This window comes from Coffea eugenioides, chromosome 9, assembly GCF_003713205.1.
Source record: "Coffea eugenioides isolate CCC68of chromosome 9, Ceug_1.0, whole genome shotgun sequence".
In the NCBI taxonomy this organism is placed as follows: Eukaryota; Viridiplantae; Streptophyta; class Magnoliopsida; order Gentianales; family Rubiaceae; genus Coffea; species Coffea eugenioides.
The window spans coordinates 3,797,337-3,816,698 of record NC_040043.1 but is presented as its reverse complement, the minus strand read 5'-3'; the positions used below and the strand labels follow the sequence as shown (position 1 = coordinate 3,816,698).

The window sequence follows — 19,362 nt, the reverse complement described above, 5'->3', positions numbered from 1 at the left end:
AAAAGAGGCTCGGGCCATAAGCCCAAACGGGCCACAACTCGCGAAAAGTAGAAAAGCGAGGTGATCACTCCGCACCCTTTTACTAATTACAGCGGTCCCGTCAAAAGAAGAAGCGCCATTCTTCAGATTCAAATTCAAAAACCGAAACGGTCAAAAAACCCTCCTCCTGCAAATGCTATTCATCTTCTTCGCCTTCTACCTATCCATCCATAGATTCTTGCTTCTCATTCTTCCATACTTCGTAAATTTCTCAGAAATTTCTGAAAACCCATTACAGACTCAACACAACCACGCAGAAATCTACCCAAAAATTAGATTAAAAAAAGAAAATGGAATCTAGAAATCATAAACAACAATCGACTTCATGCCCTTCGCCTTTACCATCCTCTTCTTCTTCACTCCTCAAAGACATTTCAAATTACAGGACCCCTAAAAATGTCTCAAAAACTCCTAATTTCCCTTTTTCTCCGTATCCTGAATCCAATCCTAAATTTTTCACGGTCCAGAAAGCTGCTACCCCTGTTTCCTCTTCGTCTCGGAGGAAGACATCGGTTACCACGGCCAAGTTAAAGGTTGCCCGTAGATTGAAAGCTTTTGAACTCGAGCAATCCAAGTCAGCCAGGAGAAATGAGATTAGTAAAGAGAAGTCTTTGAAATCACTGGCAAAATCGCTTTCGGTTTGGTTGAACTTTCTCTTTGAGAACCCAAAATCTTGTGGATGCGACGTGTCGACGTTTACTGGAGAATTTGACCCCATTGGTGGGGATTCTGGGGTGGCAGAGAAGAAGGAGGGTTTGACCAAGGGGAAAAGAGAGACCGGGCCGGGCAATGGGGTTAAGGTTGGCATTGACGGGCCTTGGCGTGGGCCGAAGAGGCAAAAGGATCTAACGTGGAGAGAAGGTTCGGGGAATGGAGAGAGGGTCTCTGGGTGTCCAGATTTGACGTTTTCGGCACTGCAGGGTTCGTTGAGGGAGGTTTGCAGTTTTAATGACTTAAAGGAGAGAATGAGGGCTTACTTGAGCTTGGAAAGCTGTAATGAGATATTTGATATGATGACTCAAGTAGCAAAGGTCTAAACTTGCACTTATTTTGCATTTCTTTTTGGAATTATTGATTTTTTTTCCTTGGCTGGCAAAGTTGTTAATGTTTCTAGAGAAGCTAATGTATAATTGTTTTATATCTTGTAAGTTTCATTTCAGTAACTAATGGCATCATTTTTTTAACCAGTGTTTAAGAAAGCAATGCTTGTGGAGTGTTCTGAATTTAGTAATTTCTGAAGTCGGTGCGAGCATTTTGCATTCTAATTGTGTAGGTTAAGTTTTGCTGATGTCTATGTTTGTTTGGTTTTTTATCTATTCAGTTGCAATCATACGTGTCATTCTCCTTCTAAATTTGCTTACTTTTCAATTTTGAGTTTTCCTACAACGTTGCTTAATGAATCATGAATACTTCTTCTTACGGGACAGCAAGCTTTTGAATATTAGAGTTTTAAGTTATGGGGTTAGGCTATTTAAAGCTGCTGCCTTTTTACTCAGTGATGTTAAACTTCTTTACCTTTTTGCTTTATTGCTCATTATCTTTCAGAATATTGATGAGGGGCGATTGAAGATAAGGGCCAACTGCCCGATAGTGACAGATTTTGGGATGAAAGAGAGATCCATGGGAATCCTTATGAGTTACAACCCAGTATGGTTGCGAATAGGACTACACATTATTTTAGGAGGTGACTCGCTTTTGCCAAATGCAGAGGTTAATTCTGAGGAAGAAATGGCGTTCTTGAGGATGGTAATTGAGAAGCAGTTCCTGTCACATGCTGAGCTTGCTAAGACCTTTGCTTATAACAAAATGGTTGATGGCCTATATAGGCCGGGTTACTTTGAGAAGCTCGGAAATGTTATTTTGAAGCGATTTTTGTTGCTTGTGCTCGTACTTGACAGAGCCAAATCTCATAGCAGCCTACCCACTAAATATGGCATAGATGGATTGGATGGGGGTTCTCCCCTATTGTTCTCATTGAAATCCAATATTAAGTCAAGCCGTCATCTGATTACTGGTAATCTCCCTTGTCCCTCCCCCCCCCAACAACCAAAAAAACCCCACCAAAGTTCCTTGGGGTTCTTTAAACTCACATTTGGATTGACTTTGATTTCTCTTGGACAAACTTAGATTTTTTATCAACGGATGTGATGCATGGAGAAGGTAATCTTCTTGCACATCTAATGATTGTAGGGTATAAAGTGACTTACCAACAGGTAAGCAGCTTGAACTTTGCATTAACTCAGTATTTAGGTTGCATTAACTCAGTACTTAGATTAGCTCAATTTAAAAGCAACTAAACATATTCAGTGCACATTATCTAAGCATTTTGCTGAAACAATGTTTTTCGTGATGCAGAGTTCTTTGATTGAGTATAGCTTTAGAGTGAAGGATTTATTTGAAGATCTTCAAGATGGTATCCGGCTTTGCCGAGCCATTCAGCTATTGCAACACGATTCTTCCATTCTATTGGTTAGACTAATACTGATTGATATTAATTTTTCTTCTAATCTTACTTTTTCACTCTCTATTTTTTTTTTTGGCTATTGAGAATTTTGACAATCCGTTTTGACATTTTCTTTTCTATGGACAGAAATTAGTAGTCCCATCAGATACTCACAAAAAGAGTCTATCCAACTGTGGCATTGCTCTCCAATACTTGAAACAAGCTGGAGTGCCACTTTGCGATGAAGACGGAATGTTGATTACCGATGCAGATATTGTTAACAGAGAAAAGGAGCTTGTACTTTCTTTGCTGTGGAACATGTTTGTTCACTTGCAGGTCTGTTTTTCACCTTTTATATGAGGTCAAATAGTCTAGGTCAAGGAACGTCCAGTTTTCTTGCCCTCCTACCATTAAATTTGTCAGTGCGTTGTCCATTTGGTTGACTTTTCTGTACAATATTTTCTTCTCCAGATAAACGGATGTTATGTATTATCTGTAACCTACTTTAATATATGAATTCTGTTTCGTTGTTTCTTTCCCATTAGAGCAATAATGCCTCTCTTTAAGATTAGGTATACTTTTGATTAACTTTGTTAGCTTCTATTTGCATTAATTTGTATCTGAATCTGCAGTTGCCCCTTCTAATCAACAAAAAGCTTTTAGCCGTGGAGATATCCAAAATAAGAGGAGTTGTTACGGTATGCTTCAATCTGGATAATTGTTCTCAACTCTGTTAGGCACAGAATAAATTAATTTACTAGCTTTTTATGGAAGGTAGTTTAGTGTTGAGGAAACTGTCCAATATCAAATAGGGATTGAGTCTTGTATTAAGTTTGTTATATAGTATTAAATATCTACTTAAAATTTCCTATATGCTTTTTTATCCATTGCATTAATCAATGACACTTTTTACGCCTTCAGGAACATTCAAACACTTGCTCTACATTGGACATGCTTCTTAACTGGATCCAGGTATTGTTGCTATCTAAATAAATGAACTGTTGTAATTTCCTTAGGACAACGGATGCAGCTCTAATGAGTTGTTGAAATTTTTTACCAAGATGCTTAAACATTATTTGAGCAGGTGATTGTCATTGATTTATTTCACAGAAGAAATCATATAGAGCACCTCATGCTTTGCTATACAGTACTATATTGTTTAAGTGTCTGATACCTGCTCTTTGAGATTGCGTAAACTAATTCTGATTGTTCTTTCAGCAATAAACTTTAGAGTTTGTATGCTGCTGATGCTAAGATTGCCAGCTCAGATCTGAGTTATTTCCTTTTGTTGGTGTTAAGTTTGCACCAGTATCTCTTCAGTGTAACCTGTTTTTGTTGAAATCTACCTTACTAGAGTCAAACTTTACAGCAATGCTTTCGGAAAATGAGCAAGTGATCTTGTCTGGTTTTTGTATGTGTTTGTGCTGTTATCATGTCAAATTTGAAATGCATTTAGGTAGGAGAACATTTTCTGAACCTATGGACTTGCCTATTTTAATAATTGAAAATTTTTTTCTTATTCTTCCAGGCAATAGGTGATAGCTATGATTTGACGGTTGAAAATTTCTCTTCACTGGTTGATGGAAGAGCCATGTGGTGCTTGTTGGATTATTATTTCCGCAAACAACACCATTCTGCCTTATCCTCTAAGGTTTTCATCATAGTTTTTCATCCTTACACTTAGTTTACAGTTTTCAAACATTACCTTCTCTCCTTTGTTGTTGTTGTTGGTGCTGCTGCTTCAACATGCTGAAACATATGGTGACAGGATCTGGGTAGAACAAATGAAACAGTCTCTCTAGTGTCGGCAAATGAATACACAGATGCAGTGCACAACTTCATATTGTCTCAGAAATTGACATCACTATTGGGCAATTTTCCTGAGGTAAAAGTACTTCAGATAATTGTCAGTAAATGAATCCATTCTATCGTATTCACCAACTTCCAAAAGAAGTTTTTGATTCATTGTCTGCCTAAGTATGCCAAAGCAGCAAATTGATTTATTGGCAGGAACTCTTTTAGACATTTTGTGCATAAATACAGTGCACAGTTTCATGTAGTAATAGAGGTTGGTGTCACCAATAAGAAACCTTCCATGGGTAAATCCGCAAATATGCTTTTATTTTGCCCTATTTTTAGCGGACTTTTGTCCTTGAAGTTCTCCAATTTGTAATTGACATAAAGATGAATGTATGTGAGACCCCCTAAGTGAGCTTATTTTCAAAATAGTCAGCCCCCATATGACAAAGTCCAAAAAAAAATTCATGTCATTCAGAAAACAAAATGGAAAGGGTCTTTTAGAGATTTGTCTCCTGTTTTTAAGATACTCATACTTTACCTGATGGTTCTTCCATCCGTCTACTTTCCAATATCCCTCTTTCCCAGGAAAAATATATTTCCTATTCCATCATTTCTGAATCATTTAAAATAGTTTGAAGACTTCAATATTCTAATACTAGAGCTGATTACTAGTTTCATCATACAGTAATTGTTAAAGAATGTAAGGCTAGTTTATTCACATGTTGCTTTCCAAATGAAGCTTAACATTATCATCAAGAACTTGAATGTTCAATTTCGTGTCCTGGCCCTCATGTATATTCTGTTTTCATATTCTAAAGGAATTTAAATTGTGATAAATAAAAAGGTAGGAGAATCATTGATGAAACTTCTAAATTATTCTTTAGATGCTTTGGAAAATGGGAAGTTTGATTGCAATAGTCATGGTTTTCCTGATATAATACAAATAGATTTGCTTGTAGTTTATGAATAATATGTTTGGCAGGTTAACCTTTATTTTACGTACAAACATACATACATGCATGCATGCATGCATACACAGATACATACATACATACATACATACATATATATACACACACACACACATATTTATAGGGAGCATATCTGTTGTGCATAGTCAGTGTTATTCAACCCGCATAAGTGGGCTAATTAATGTCACTTAATCACTTAAAGATTGTGTACCGATCATTTTGCGCATGAGAAAGGCCCAGTCAATTGAAAAGTCACTCCTGGTGCATAAAAGAATGGTCATATTAAAGAAGCATGCTGAATGCTTGCACCAATGACATTCAAATTTCACTCTCTCAGGTTTTGCAAGTCAGCGACATACTTGAACATAATGGTGCATGTAACGATCGTAGTGTAGTTATTCTGTTGGTGTTTCTGTCATTTCAACTGCTTGTGAAAAGAAACAAGGTACCTTTTTTATTCTTTTGAAACATGATGTTCAATGCTATCTAAACTTTGAGATTGTTTTTCTCACAGATTTGAGATTTGTCATTCCCGTCTTTTGACCAGGATCAGCTAAATTTTCATAAGTTGCTGGGTTTTTACTGTCAAACTCCAGAAAGGAAATGCTCAAGTACAAAGTATTGGTTTCTGCATTCTCCAGCTGTTTCAAATGCAAAAGAGAATCTGTTCAGCCATGGTGAAGGTCTCTTAAAGTCTATATACTTGTATAGTTTTTACGTGCCCATATTTCTTGTATGCCTGTAGTCCACTTAAGTAGGTAATACGCTCTGGCTTAATTTTGCTTCATACATATGCAGTGGCATCAACAAGACTGAATTTACATTACTCTGACATGTGTTACTAGTTTTCCCTGAATAATTAACTTTGTTTTGCAACTTGATTATTAATTTGCTTCTTATGGAGATCTGAAAGATTTGATTGCCATTCTCCTTTCTGTGTTTCAAGATACTAAATAGGCCTTTATGCATAGATGCAGTTAATAGTATTAAAACAGAGAAAAGACAAGATGATGAATGAATTATTCTTTAAGACTGGTTCTCCATTACTATTTTGACATTGAATGGTGATTTGGAGTGTTATTTTATCCAGACTTGATATGATCATTATATAGTAGACTTTCAACACTCGACTACACCAAGAGAAGCCACTCTTTCCAGTCTTGAACCTGTCTATGTGTCATTGAAATGCATTATGAAATTTTTTTCCTGCCAATGATGCTGCAGATGCATTCAAACTAGCCTAATCTTGCAATATGTTTTGCATTTAGGCTTCCTCTTTTGTGTTACTTCCTCTGTCAGATTACTTATATCAGTCTCCATGTTGGAAAAGCAGATGCCTCATCATTTGTTTTACAATGCTACATTAATCAAGTCAGAATAGCAACGTTTGTACTACCTTTCTTTCATTAATTCATGGCCGACCTAATTATCTCATAGCCTTTATGTAGACAAATTGTATAACTAAGAAACATGAATTTTTTATGGGATAGTGGTGGCATAATTTTCAATGTTATTCTATATCTACTATCATCTTGTTATTGTGCATAGCATCATTATCAATCATTGCCTTGGTTTTCTAAATTCTCATGTTTCACATCTCTTTTATGCAGATGCTTCGAGGAATTTCAAGGCCATAATGGCTTGGTGGCAAGAAATGGCTCAGAGGAACAACAAATGCAATTTAAAGACAGCTACCATAAGTCCACTGTGGTACTTGACTAGCAGAAGGGATAGCATTATCAGAAGAGGTGATGATAACCTTTGTTTTTTTTAAATATTTATTTATGCGGTACCTATTCCTGGAATTTATTTATTTGTTTTCATTTTCTGTACCTTTCTTCTTGCTGGAAATGATTTAAAGTGTGTAGTCTGGTTCTGAGGATTATATCAAAAAATTTCCCTTTTCAAATTGAGCTGCATAACTTTGAAGACAGTCGAATGCACCAGTGGAGCAATACACCCTGTCTCCAGTATTCTATATGATGTAAAAGTCAGTAGTTGCTAAACAAAATGAATGGTGAAGTAATGCACTTTTTTTTTTCTAATAATGAGTTGTTTAGACTTTTATTTTCCTGTATCTGGGTGTAGAGAGATTGATCACACCTCTCTTTTGGGAGCTGCAAATTCTCGAACGTCTAAACTGCCCAAGTTTCCAACTTTTTATTTTATTTTTCATTTTCTAGTTCTTTGGTGTGTCCACCTTTACTTGTGCAAGTCTACTTCGCCAATCTAATACTTTGGCACTCAAGTTGGGTGGATTCTGTAAAATGTAAATAAAGGTGCCAAAATCTAATAGTTTGAGAAGAGTTTGTTCTTTATAAATTCAGTCAATCTTTTTCCCTCTGTGCTGAAAAATGAGGAATATGAACATGGCAGAATGTAGTTTGTCCTGGAAACTAGTTTATTAGGAATGTAATGTTGATACTTTTTTTTGTGATTGTTCCAGAAAATGCAGCAAAAATAATACAGTCTCATTTCAGACGATCAGTGCAATTTCGCAGATATATGAAAATTAAAAAAGCAGCCTGCCTGTTGCAAACTGCTATACGTGCTTGGCTGAGCATAAAATCAAGATTGCCAATCAAGCAATTTGGTGAACTAAACCGTCATAAATCATTCCTTTGTATGCACTCTTCTTGAGCAATTTCATTTTTCTTATATTGTGTGTTTCTTTTTGTTGGTTATAGTTTTCATTGATATGTTTAACCATGTTATACAGCTACGAGGATGAGTTCTAACAATTGTGATATGTACATGACCTTTATGGTTGACCGGCATAGCTTTGTCCAGTTGAAGAGATCAATTGTAGTCATCCAGCATGCTATACGAGCCTGGATTTCAAGAAGCCGTGCTCAAAATATGCTGTGTCACAATTTGTCAAATGCGGCCATTGTTATCCAGAAATGTTTTCGTGGATGGAAAGCTAGATCTGTGTATTTCTGCAAGCGTAGTAGTATTCAAGACGAAGCTCTCACCCATTTCCAAGAAAAGGAATTGTGCAATCTTCATACACATGCTGCATTTACTATCCAAAAAGCTTGGAGAAATTTCATTGTTGGCAATTCTCTCAGAAAGCAGCACTTGGCTGCAATTAAAATCCAAAGCTGCTTTCGTAGGTTGATGATGAGAAAACATTTTTTAGAGCAAAATAGCGCCGTACTAAAAGTTCAAAGCATTTTCCGATGCTTGAGATGTTCGAGGGAACTCCAGCACTACAGAAAGAAGTGTAGGGCAGCAACAACTATCCAGTCTCATGTTCAAGGATGGATTGCACGAAGAAGAGCATATATGCTGAGATCTCATGCCTTGATAATCCAAGTAAGTTATCCTTCTTATGTTTCTGGAGTTTGTTGATGTATAGTGATCTCCTCTTTGTTTACACTTTAGTTACCTAACCAATACACTACAATTAACTATATGTTGTCATCCCTTTGTACTAATTACTGGTTTGATTTGCTACAAAACTGTTTGAAACTAGTTTCAGAAGTTGTTGGTTATTGGCAACTATTGTTTGGGTAAATTAATGATAGCTACAAAAAAAAAAAAAGGCAGCTGTAGAGAATTCAACATCTTATTTACTTTCTTTTTACCATTTTTTCAATCAAACTGAGAAACCTGAATCGTTGCTTACAGAAAACAATCACTTTTTCATGAAAATTTCTTCTTTGCTGGTCTAGAAAGGATATTTTAAGTGCAAGAACATAATAAAACTGTCTAAATTGCGCCTGAATAACTTGTAAGAATACATGATTATTGTGATTTTAGGCATTTGAGTATTTATCATCATTATGGGAGAAATTTCGCCTGAATTTTCTAGAATGTGTAGCAAGTACTCAAGTACTCTTACATATACAAATTATATTTTATTTCTCAATGAAAAGTCAATGGGAGATGTTTTGAGAAATATCTAGAGCAATGATCTAGGCCTTACAGAATAATTGATACATCTTGGGTAAAGGTCAAAATTCTGACCATCGATCAACTCTTCACCTTTTATAAAGCAATGATTTATATGACTTCAGAGCCATTTCCGTGGGTGGTTAACGAGGAAGGAGCTGTTATTCGAGAAAGAGGCTGCTATAAAGATTCAAAATGCCTTTCGGTGTACGAAACAACAGAAGGCATACTTCTGTACCAGAGTTGCTGCTGTAGATATCCAACGGTTTGTCAGGGGACACGTGACAAGGAAAAGGATTCTTGGTATTTCTCTTTTGATATGATTGAAAAATCTCTTTCAAATTCAAAGTTTCTTTAAGAACTGCAGTTAGATCAGCATTGTGGTATAGGTGCTTCTTTTTGCCGGAAGGTCTCAAACAATGGCATCAGAAACTTTGAACTGAAAATAATTACACTATCAGTTCTGAAGTTACAGAGGTGGTGGAAGGATGTTTTATTCAAGAAGCTGAGAACTGAGTCTGCAATTATTATCCAGTCCTATTATCGGGCGTGGATTGCCCGTCAAAGACTCGCAAGAGACAGGCAACGAATTGTTGTCATCCAAGTGAGTCATATTCATCGTGTGCATTGGCATGCTCCTTTAAGATCACCTGTAATCGACATTGGATTGCAAAATTATTCATTAGAGTTTTCCTACTGATTGTTCATTACATATAGAGCAAGCATGTTTTCCCTTACTTTGCTTTACTTGGCAAAACCATCTACATCATATGTGCAGTGTTGCTATTGATTCATTGCCCACCCAAATGAAGTTCAATGTCACTCATTTCCCTTAGCTGCATCACTTACTCTTTTTGAGTAGCTTTGTTTAAAATTTCATTTTAAACATCGGACTAAGCCTTTTTGGACTGTATGATATCTTCAAATATTTCACCATCTGCAGCTTTTAACATCCAAACAGAAGATCCATTCTGAGCAGTTCTAGGGACCAGATATTTTACCGCATAAGATTTGTGAAAATATTAGCTGAAATGACAGTTGACGTTGTAGGCTATTGTAATAGAAGCACAAAAAGTGAACAAAGATGCAGGATGCTTTTATTTCCTCCACCAGAATCTGGATTAAATGGCCAGCTTCATAAGAGCAATAAAATTAGTTGACTCCCCTAACTACTAAAATTATTAGAAGTTTGTGTGCATCTTCCACTAAGGATATGCTGTATGCAAACATTTAATTACCCCATTTTAGATGATGTTTCTTGTCAATTGTGTATTGGGATCAAAAGAAGAATATAAGTTGATTATCCCCCAAACACATTCCCTATGTTTTGAATGCTCATGCAATGCGTTTCTTCCCTTGTCACACATTGGCATTTCTATCAAAGCTTCCCTTTGGCTTTGGAATTTGAGATTGTTGGCACGCTACAAACTACTTAATCATATTAACTAAGGTTTTCAAAATAAGATTTATTAACAGCATCCTAACATTTTCTTGATTGTTTCTGTTTTAACAGTCATACTGGAAAGGTTACCTTGCAAGAAAAGCTTCCAGAGGGCAGCTACTAGATTTACGTTTGAGAGTGCAGAAATCTGCTGCCAATATAGATGATAGCATGCGCCTAATAAACAGACTTGTTGCAGCTCTTTCTGAGCTCCTGAGTAAGAGAAGTATTAGCGGCATTCTCCATACATGTGCAACGCTTGGTAAACATTCAACATCAAAGCATATTTGGCTTTTTACTCACTAATTTGTAGATTTGGCTTTTTACTCACTAACTCTTAGAATCTACTTTGTTAATGATGATAAGCATTCTCCTGAGTTGTTGCTTTTAGTGACTCATTGAATCATTTATGGTCAGAAATCATATCTGCTATGGTGAATTTATTTTTATCGAAGTGTGTCTTATTGGTTTTTAAGGCTTTGCTGGTTCGCATTTGTTTGACAATAGGTAGCGATGTGAAATGAAGATTGAATCTTTTAGAATTGAGATCAATTTTGTATTTTGCAGATATGGCTACAGAACATTCACAGAGATGTTGTGAAGAACTTGTTGCTGCAGGAGCTATCGGTACTTTGCTGAAGCTAATTGGCTCTGTCAGCAGGAGCATACCAGATCAAGAAGTTCTGAAGCATGCACTGTCTACTCTTAGAAACCTGGCTCGCTACCCTCACTTGACAGAAGTGCTTATCGAGAATGATGGATGTGTCAAGACAATTTTATGGGAGTTTATACGGTTTGTACTATTGTGAGCAAATTTGTTCGTGGTTCTGGCTATGTATATATTCATCATATTTTTAACTTTCTCTTTTTACAATGTCTTTTTCAGTAACAAAGAGGAGGGGTACTTTATTGCGTCTGACCTACTTAAGAAGATATGTGTAACCAGAAAAGGAGTAGAGGCTGTGGACAAGCAACCAGCTCTTTTGAAACGATTACACAGCCTTGTGGAAGACCTTGCAAAGAAGGCTGGAAACGAGAAGAGGTAAGTTGCTGGAGAAATAATGCTCTTTCTTTGTTATACAATAGCATTGTTAATGATCTTTGCATACATACAGGAGCAACCGGGACTTGGTATCCAGAGAACAGATTGATAGAAGATTAAGAGAAGCCGTTGAGCTCATTGCATTGATCAGAAATGGAAAGACCTTTTGTCAATGATCGTTTGGCAGAGCATGTTTTTTTCATACATGTGTACATACTTATGTCCTGCTCTTGTGAAATGGTTTGGTGACAGTTGATTCATTATGGTATGCCATGGGAACTGCCATGTATGTAATGCATATGTGTGTGTGATTTTACCTCACCCCAACAACCCCCTCCCTCACCCCCCCACCCCCCCGGGGACCCAAAAAAAATACCCTTCTGCTATGAATTCCAAGCTTCTTGTTCTTGACCATCTTTGGTCGAGGACAATATGGTGTATTCAACATTTTAAAGCGTTTGCTATTACTAAAGATGTGATTGTAACAGAGGTAAGTAGCATATTAGTAGTAGAAATTGGCAAAAAGATGAAGCTTATCTTACAATACAATACTTGATTCTTACCTTGAACCAACTGATGTGAATGTAGCAGATACTTTTGTACGGAGTCTGCGTCTGTACCAAACTACATGACAAGTTACGCAGTTACTACTAAAGTAGACCCATCACCCAGTATTGGTTAGCGTGGTAGTCTGGTCCAATTACGTTGCCGGCCGCAAAATTTAACTTTTCAGATTCAGATTCCTAGGTCCCAAAAATATCAACCTGTCTGACTAAGGGTTTGTTTGGTGATGCAACCTGGCACTTGATCAAATCTTTCCCACTTCCAATCCACCAATCAAACACTCCCTTACAAGAAAATAAAAGGGACGCCAAGTTCCCACGTCTGTCTGACTGGTTCCAAGAAAAAAATAACACAACATTAAAGTAGTCTCTGAAAATTTGGATGAGCAACTTTGCTTGTAACAGCTGCATTGTTATACTTGCTACAAGTCAATAAAAGTATAAAACTGCAATCCAAGTCATGAAATCTTCCAAGTTTGAGACCTTAGAGTTGTTTTTCATCTTTTTTTTTTTTTTTTTTGGCCTTTTAAGTTGTCCAAAATCTGCACAAGATTGAGATTGCAAATGGTGGAAAAGATGAATCTTTATTGAAATAAGCATAGCAAAGCACCCGAGTATGTGCTTGAGTAACCAATATAAACATTACAGAACCTATTTCCAGAACCTTTTCCAGGTTTCATGAACCAAATAATATGGACTCTGTGCTAAAACATAAGACCCCATTTATGCTCTAATAGATTTCATAAAATTGGTCTGCATAAAAATTCATGGACCACAATCTTCAAATCAATCTAAGCATCCCTCAACCTAATAACTGGGAAGCTAATCATGCATCCAAATTTAAGCTGCCCTTGCAAGAACATGCATTCTTTCAGGCATATCAGCTGGTTCAATAAAGAATCCCCTCCTCACAAAAGATTTTGGTACTTCAACTGTCAAGACTCCATTCTCATAGCCAGCTGATATTCCGCTGATGTCAACCCTTTCTGGCAGCCGGAATTTCCTTATGAAATTCTTGGCTGGCTCAGTTGATTCACCGGTAGCAGCCTCAGTTCTTATAATCAGGTATCTGGAGTCTTCAACTTCCACTCTTATCTGCTCTTTCTTAACCCCTGTATCTCATATATCATCATCCATTCAAGAAAATGAAAATCAGTTTCGACCAAACAAAAAAAAAAGAAAAACTTTTTATGCAATAACTAAAGAAAACTAGAACAAAGGTTCTAGGCCAAAGAGTCTGAGATATTTTAGTAGTAGTAAAGTATCTCTAGATCGTTACCTGGAAGATCAGCTGAGTAAATGTGAGACTCTGGAGTTTCAGTCCAGTGGACATAATTTTCAGGGATAAAGTGATAGGGATAGAGAAGAGACTCTGTTAAGTTAGAATTCCAGGTTGAAGGATCAAATGTTGAGTACTCCATAATCGTTTTCTTTGAAAAGGGATGAGAGAAAATTAGAAAAGTTGGTATCTCTGATGACTTCGGATGCTGTTGGTTGATTCAGGGGTTGGAAATGAGGTTTGCCTTAGCCATTTATAGGCAAAAGGGGTGGCGAGCTTCAAACTTTAAAGGTGGAAGTAGAAAATGATTGGCTCCTGAAAAACATGTATCTTGGGAAATTGGAAAGCCCATGTGAGGTGTACTAACCGATTGCGGGATTCTGCACTAGCTATGACTAGACAACTGATAAAGGTTTCTAAGGGGCGTCTCCATCCCCCTCTATAAGATCCATTGAAAAAGATAGGCAAGTGGTTTACGTTCGTGGGACCAAAAAATCTTTAGCCAAGAAATATCAGATGATGCTCCGATACAGTTTATGGTGCTCTGCTGCATTGGTGCTTGCATTCTGTAATGGCAATAAATAGCAAGTGGTTGCGGTGCCGAAAAGGAGTTCTCAGATGTGCAAGACTGGATTGGTCAAAAAAGACGACTACAAGTTGCCAAGCATCTAAATGATGTGCTGCTAACTGCTAAGCATACTACTATTGTAGCTTGGTGAAATTGGCTGCACCAGAATTTCCAAAATTACTGGGAATTATATATTTTGATGAGTTTTGATGTTTGTGAAAAAAAAAATTTCTTTTTGGTTTTTAATGTTTGTTTGTAAAGAAAGAATATCTGTTCTTTGTGTCTGCCTGTTTGCAGGGTATTGAATCATTTAAAGGTACAGTACATATCTTGAAAATTTTAGCCAGTGAAAGCTGAGTGATGATGATGATGAGTAAAAGTGAAATCTAAAAGCGCTTTCGGCATGACCACGATAAGGACATTATTAGAAGCAATCAGCTCCAAGAACTACTGGTGTTTCGAGCTTCAACAACATATTAACTACACAAAGGACAAGATCTTGCTGAGATGAATAATTGGCTGCAACGTTGATTAAATACAGCAGCTGCGGCCAAGCAAAAACAGCCAAAAATAGAAAAATTATAACAACAAATCAGTACATGTCCTAAACGTGATTAGATTACTCATCAGTGTTTCTCTTCCACAAGAATTTATTAAGTTGCGGCATGACAGCAAAACCATAATTCCAGGTTAGTACTCTCTGATAAATTGTGGATCAGGTATTTACTCCTAGCAGAAAACCATTGCTATAGGATGGAAAATTGCTAGAAGGCCCATAATTCCTAACTGGAGACCTGAAAGGATTTGGTGTCATAGGATAGCTAATATGCAAGCCTGCACTACGAAGAACTTGTTTGGCACTTGAGCTTGAAATCTCAGACTGACAAGAGAAGAAGGCTGGATGTTCCCTCAAATTTATCAAGTCAAGTGCTCCAACCCAACTTGCATTGGTCTCCAACTCACAATTTAAAGCCAAGATAACTTGCGGACTAGGAAGGTAAGCAACTTCCTCTTGATAAATACCTCTTACAAAATTGATCCTGACTCTGCTGCTTACTCCAGATGTTGTCCCAGATAAATTTGTTGGTACTTCAGGGCCAATCATAAACATCTGTATACTGCCCAGACCATTGAGCAGATGACCGATCTCCGCAAACGCTGGCATCCAATCCAACTCCCCTTTAGGTCCAAGGTAGTGAACAATCACCTCTTTGCCTTTCAGTAAAAGGTTTTTGGAACTGACACTAAGAGCAGTTAATGCGTAGTATACTGTCAATGGATGAGAGAGAATGTCAGCAACAGGGCTTGACAAGGGCAAAGACCGAAGGTTGTAATACTCAGACCAACCAGAAAGGAGGATTACGCTTGACAAACCGTCCCTTGTATAATCATCAATGGGTGAATCATGAGGATATTGATCGTCGTCCAGGTCACCCCATGAATCACGAAGGTCACCTTCAATAGGAAGTAAGCCATAGAACCAGCGGGAAAAGCAATTACACTTTCTTTTCCACATGCCTTTCTGGTGTACACCCAACGATTCAAGCCATTTACATGGTTGTTCCGCCGAACAATTGAACATAAAAATTGTCATGGCCAGCTCTTCTTCTCTTTCCATCATGGCCTTGCACAGAGCGCATGTATCCTTATGTGCAACATTCCAGTCTTGATGCTGGCAGAGAGAACTACAATACACTATTGCACCACAGCGGCCACAACAAATTGATTGCTCACCACTAATCTCTTTCTCACACATCATGCACAGTCTGAAGCTGCCCACTGAGTCCATATCAACTAAAGTCTCCTCCTTAGATGGTTCTGAGAGCTTGGTAGGAGTTGAGCTGGCCGTTGAGCTATTCTGTTCCTCATACCTGTGGCCAGGAGGGTGTGAAACTGTAACAGCAACAAGATCATTCCCTCTTGCCATTTCCAGGGGCCATTGGACATCAACTGTTTCAATAAATGATTCAAAGTACATCATTCGAGACCACTTTGGTGCTGCATCATAATCTTGCCTAAGGAGAGGATGCACTAAAGGAATGGCTCTTAAAACAGCATACGCAAACTTAAGCTCTTCAAGAGTAGGATTTCTGAACTGAAGTTCAACAGATGACGTGCAGCGAACAACGTCAATAACCGGAAATCGATCAGTCCCCGAGACCTCCAAAGCTAATGACTTTATCATTCTCTTATTTGAAGGGAACACGATTGACTCCAGCTCATAAGTCACCCTCAAAAGCTCAGTGTTTGGAACTCGAATAGTCTCCCTAGAAGCAGTCATTTTTTTTGCATCATCATGAGCCCTGAACATGTAAATCCCTATATCCCCACCATTCCCACCAATAAACTGAACACAAGGAAATGGCTGTTTTCTGCTAGACCAGTCTGAATCCTTCCCCACCTTTATACCAAACAAATGCTCTGGGCGCAACCACTTCCATGGATCAGTCCTGTACAAAGCAGCGGCGGTTCTGTACAGAGACTTAATAAAAGGTGGAGTAATGCCATCCACCTTCAACAAACATGTTCCTGATCCAGGACCAAGTCCTGGGCCACACCCAAATTGTTCTTGATATCTAGTAAACAAATTCTTCAAATGCACATCCATAGTAACTTCCCCACACCCGCAGAACCGATCGACCAAACTTCTTGAAAACCCACAAACAATTTAGACCTCCAAGTCTAGCAATTTAACTCGGGCATATCAGTTCTATCAGAATTTCCAACTGGTTCAAGACTACCCCTTTCAATGATATTTTGCCTCGAAACAGCCAACCCACAAATTACATACAAGAAAGAAGTGATCTTTACTCACTTCAACTATAATGAAAGCTATTGAAGCATTTCTGAATGAGGGATCACACGATTTCTTGAATTAAGCCACTGATAAAAGCATGGATCAAAAGCTAATCTCGTGTATGCGCAATTCAATTTGTAAATAGTATGTACTGCTGAATAAATAGTTGTTGATAAAGACCTTGAGTTCGTGTTCGTACCAGCTCCATGCCTCTGCTCTGCATTTCCATTTTGCTGCCTGAACCGAACTATTCAAAGCTGAAGAGTGAAAGTCTGAAGTGATTCAAAGAACATCTAGGTAGTCAACATGGAGTCTGGAGTTTCAACATTTTGGGTCAAATTTGAAAATCTCAAATGGGCTCTAGTTTTGGGTCTCTTGCAGTTTTTGGTTCTCTTTTGGCCCAGTTTTTGGGTAGTCTCCGTTTGGATTAGCTGTTTTTGGGTTTGTTTTTCAAAAACACCACTGTAGCATTTTGAATCTGAAAAACAAGTCCGTTTGGATTAGTTGTTTTTGGGGTTGTTTTTCAAAAACTATATGAAAAACTTTTACTGTAGATTTTTTTGGATTATTTTTAGAGGTATTTTGGAAACATATTTTTGAGTATTTTTAGAATATTATAATTTTTATATTTTTATATAAATATACATTTATGCATTTATAATCCATTTATATTTACAAATGTATAGATGTATATTATTATAAATGAATAAATTATAAATGAATATTATATAAATGTATAAATTATAAATTATAAATTTTATATTTTTATATAAATATGCATTTATGCATTTATAATACATTTATAGATATTTATAAATAAATATATTTATATATTCATATAAAAATATATAAATGTATTATATTATATATAATACATAATATAAATATATTTATAAATGTATAACTGTATATTATTATAAATGTATAAATGAATATTATAAATATATTATAAATTATAAGTGTATATTATTATAAATGTATAAATTATAAATGAATATTATAAATGTATAAATTAATATATTATAAATATATATTAATATTATGTAGAAATGTATTTATATAATTAATATAAATGTATATATGTATTGATATTATGTATAAATGTAAAATTAATATTATGTATATTAATATAAATGTATAAATGTATTAATATATATAATACATAATATAAATGTATATTTAAATGTATAAGTGTATATTATTAAAAATGTATAAATTATAAATGAATATTATATAAATGTATAAATTAATAAATTATAAATATATATTAATATTATGTAGAAATGTATTAATATAATTAATATTATGTATAAATGTAAAATTAATATTATGTATATTAATATAAATGTATAAATGTATTATATTATATATTATACATAATATAAATGTATATTATAAATAAACATAAATATTTATATATTATGTATAAATGTATAATATATTATACATTATATTATATATAATTTATATAACATATAATATTTATGTAAATATATTATAAATATATAAAAATATATTATAAATAAAATAAAATATTTATAATATGTATGTATAAATATATAATATTAGAAATGTATAATATATATAATATACATTATTATTAATATAATTTATGTATAATATACATAATTGAAATATACATATTAATATATATTATAAAACAAAATTGAATAAATATATTTATAAATTTATATATAAATAAATGTATTTATATAAATATATAATATTTATTTCAATTGATATGATATATATAATATTATACATAATTGAAATAAATATATTTATATTAATATAATATATATATATATAATATACATAATTGAAATATACATATTAAAATATAATTGAAATAGACATATTAAAATACATAATTAAAATATACAAATTGAAATATACTTATTAAAATATACATAATTGAAATATATTTGGAGTTGTTTTTGATATATTGTTTGGATATGGGTGTTTTTGAAGTTGTTTTTGAAATACACATTACTGTAGCATTTGGAATGTGAAAAACAGTTTTTCAAAAACAGGTGCAAAAACACTCAATCCAAACGCAGCCAAATTTTTCAGTCCAGTTTTTATACGCCGGGGTTTTCTATTTTTCTCTGAATGGGAGTTTTGGGTAACACGAATCCAATCTCTACAAATCAGGTGGCCAAGGAATAAGCAGTTACTCAATCCGGATAGCTTGTTGCACAGAAAGAATAACTGTAAACGGCATTTTTTAGATATTACAATAATAAAGCGTATGTAAGTAATTAACTTTGTATATTTTCAAATTTATTCTTATCTATATAATCCATTAACTCGTATTTCTGTTGTCAGCTGACACATGAATCTATATAAAGAATTTATCCTTTAATTAAAAAAAAAAATGGCACGTGAATCTTATTCAACAAAAACTATCCCTTCCAATTTTCACGTTTCTCCCTTACCAACGGTTTTTTCACTTCCAATTGTACATATTTTTGTATAATAAACTTTTTTATTGCATGTTACACAAAATATTTTTTTGACAA

The 19,362-nt window shown here is 35.3% G+C and overlaps 3 protein-coding genes across 5 annotated transcripts; 1 reads left to right on the top strand and 2 right to left on the bottom strand.

Annotated features, from left to right (window-relative positions):
* Window positions 1-150: 150 nt before the first annotated feature.
* Window positions 151-12,174, top strand: LOC113782656 (abnormal spindle-like microcephaly-associated protein homolog). Of its 3 annotated transcripts, XM_027328529.1 has the most exons (20): window positions 151-1,070; window positions 1,585-2,053; window positions 2,167-2,252; window positions 2,395-2,508; window positions 2,630-2,818; window positions 3,115-3,180; window positions 3,404-3,454; window positions 4,011-4,133; window positions 4,251-4,367; window positions 5,591-5,698; window positions 5,801-5,936; window positions 6,864-7,001; window positions 7,700-7,876; window positions 7,973-8,571; window positions 9,276-9,453; window positions 9,540-9,754; window positions 10,664-10,853; window positions 11,159-11,384; window positions 11,478-11,633; window positions 11,707-12,174. In XM_027328529.1, the coding sequence occupies exons 1-20, from the start codon at window positions 330-332 to the stop codon at window positions 11,807-11,809; spliced, it is 4,182 nt and encodes a 1,393-aa protein (XP_027184330.1). In that variant the 5' UTR covers window positions 151-329; the 3' UTR covers window positions 11,810-12,174. The 3 variants fall into 3 exon arrangements, with proteins under 3 accessions (XP_027184330.1, XP_027184331.1, XP_027184332.1); XM_027328530.1 differs by lacking the exon at window positions 7,700-7,876; XM_027328531.1 differs by lacking the exons at window positions 10,664-10,853; window positions 11,159-11,384; window positions 11,478-11,633; window positions 11,707-12,174 and having other exon boundaries at window positions 9,527-9,679.
* Window positions 12,175-12,860: 686 nt separating this feature from the next.
* LOC113783381 (15.4 kDa class V heat shock protein) lies at window positions 12,861-13,985 on the bottom strand. The gene is made up of 2 exons (XM_027329503.1): window positions 13,476-13,985; window positions 12,861-13,308 (listed from the first exon to the last, which is right to left on the bottom strand). The coding sequence occupies exons 1-2, from the start codon at window positions 13,615-13,617 to the stop codon at window positions 13,037-13,039; spliced, it is 414 nt and encodes a 137-aa protein (XP_027185304.1). The 5' UTR covers window positions 13,618-13,985; the 3' UTR covers window positions 12,861-13,036.
* A 497-nt stretch (window positions 13,986-14,482) lies between these two features.
* On the bottom strand, window positions 14,483-17,120 carry LOC113748460 (zinc finger MYND domain-containing protein 15-like). Its single transcript, XM_027292027.1, has one exon. It carries the CDS (start codon window positions 16,649-16,651, stop codon window positions 14,759-14,761), a length of 1,893 nt encoding a protein of 630 aa, XP_027147828.1. The 5' UTR covers window positions 16,652-17,120; the 3' UTR covers window positions 14,483-14,758.
* Between the last annotated feature and the right edge of the window lie 2,242 nt (window positions 17,121-19,362).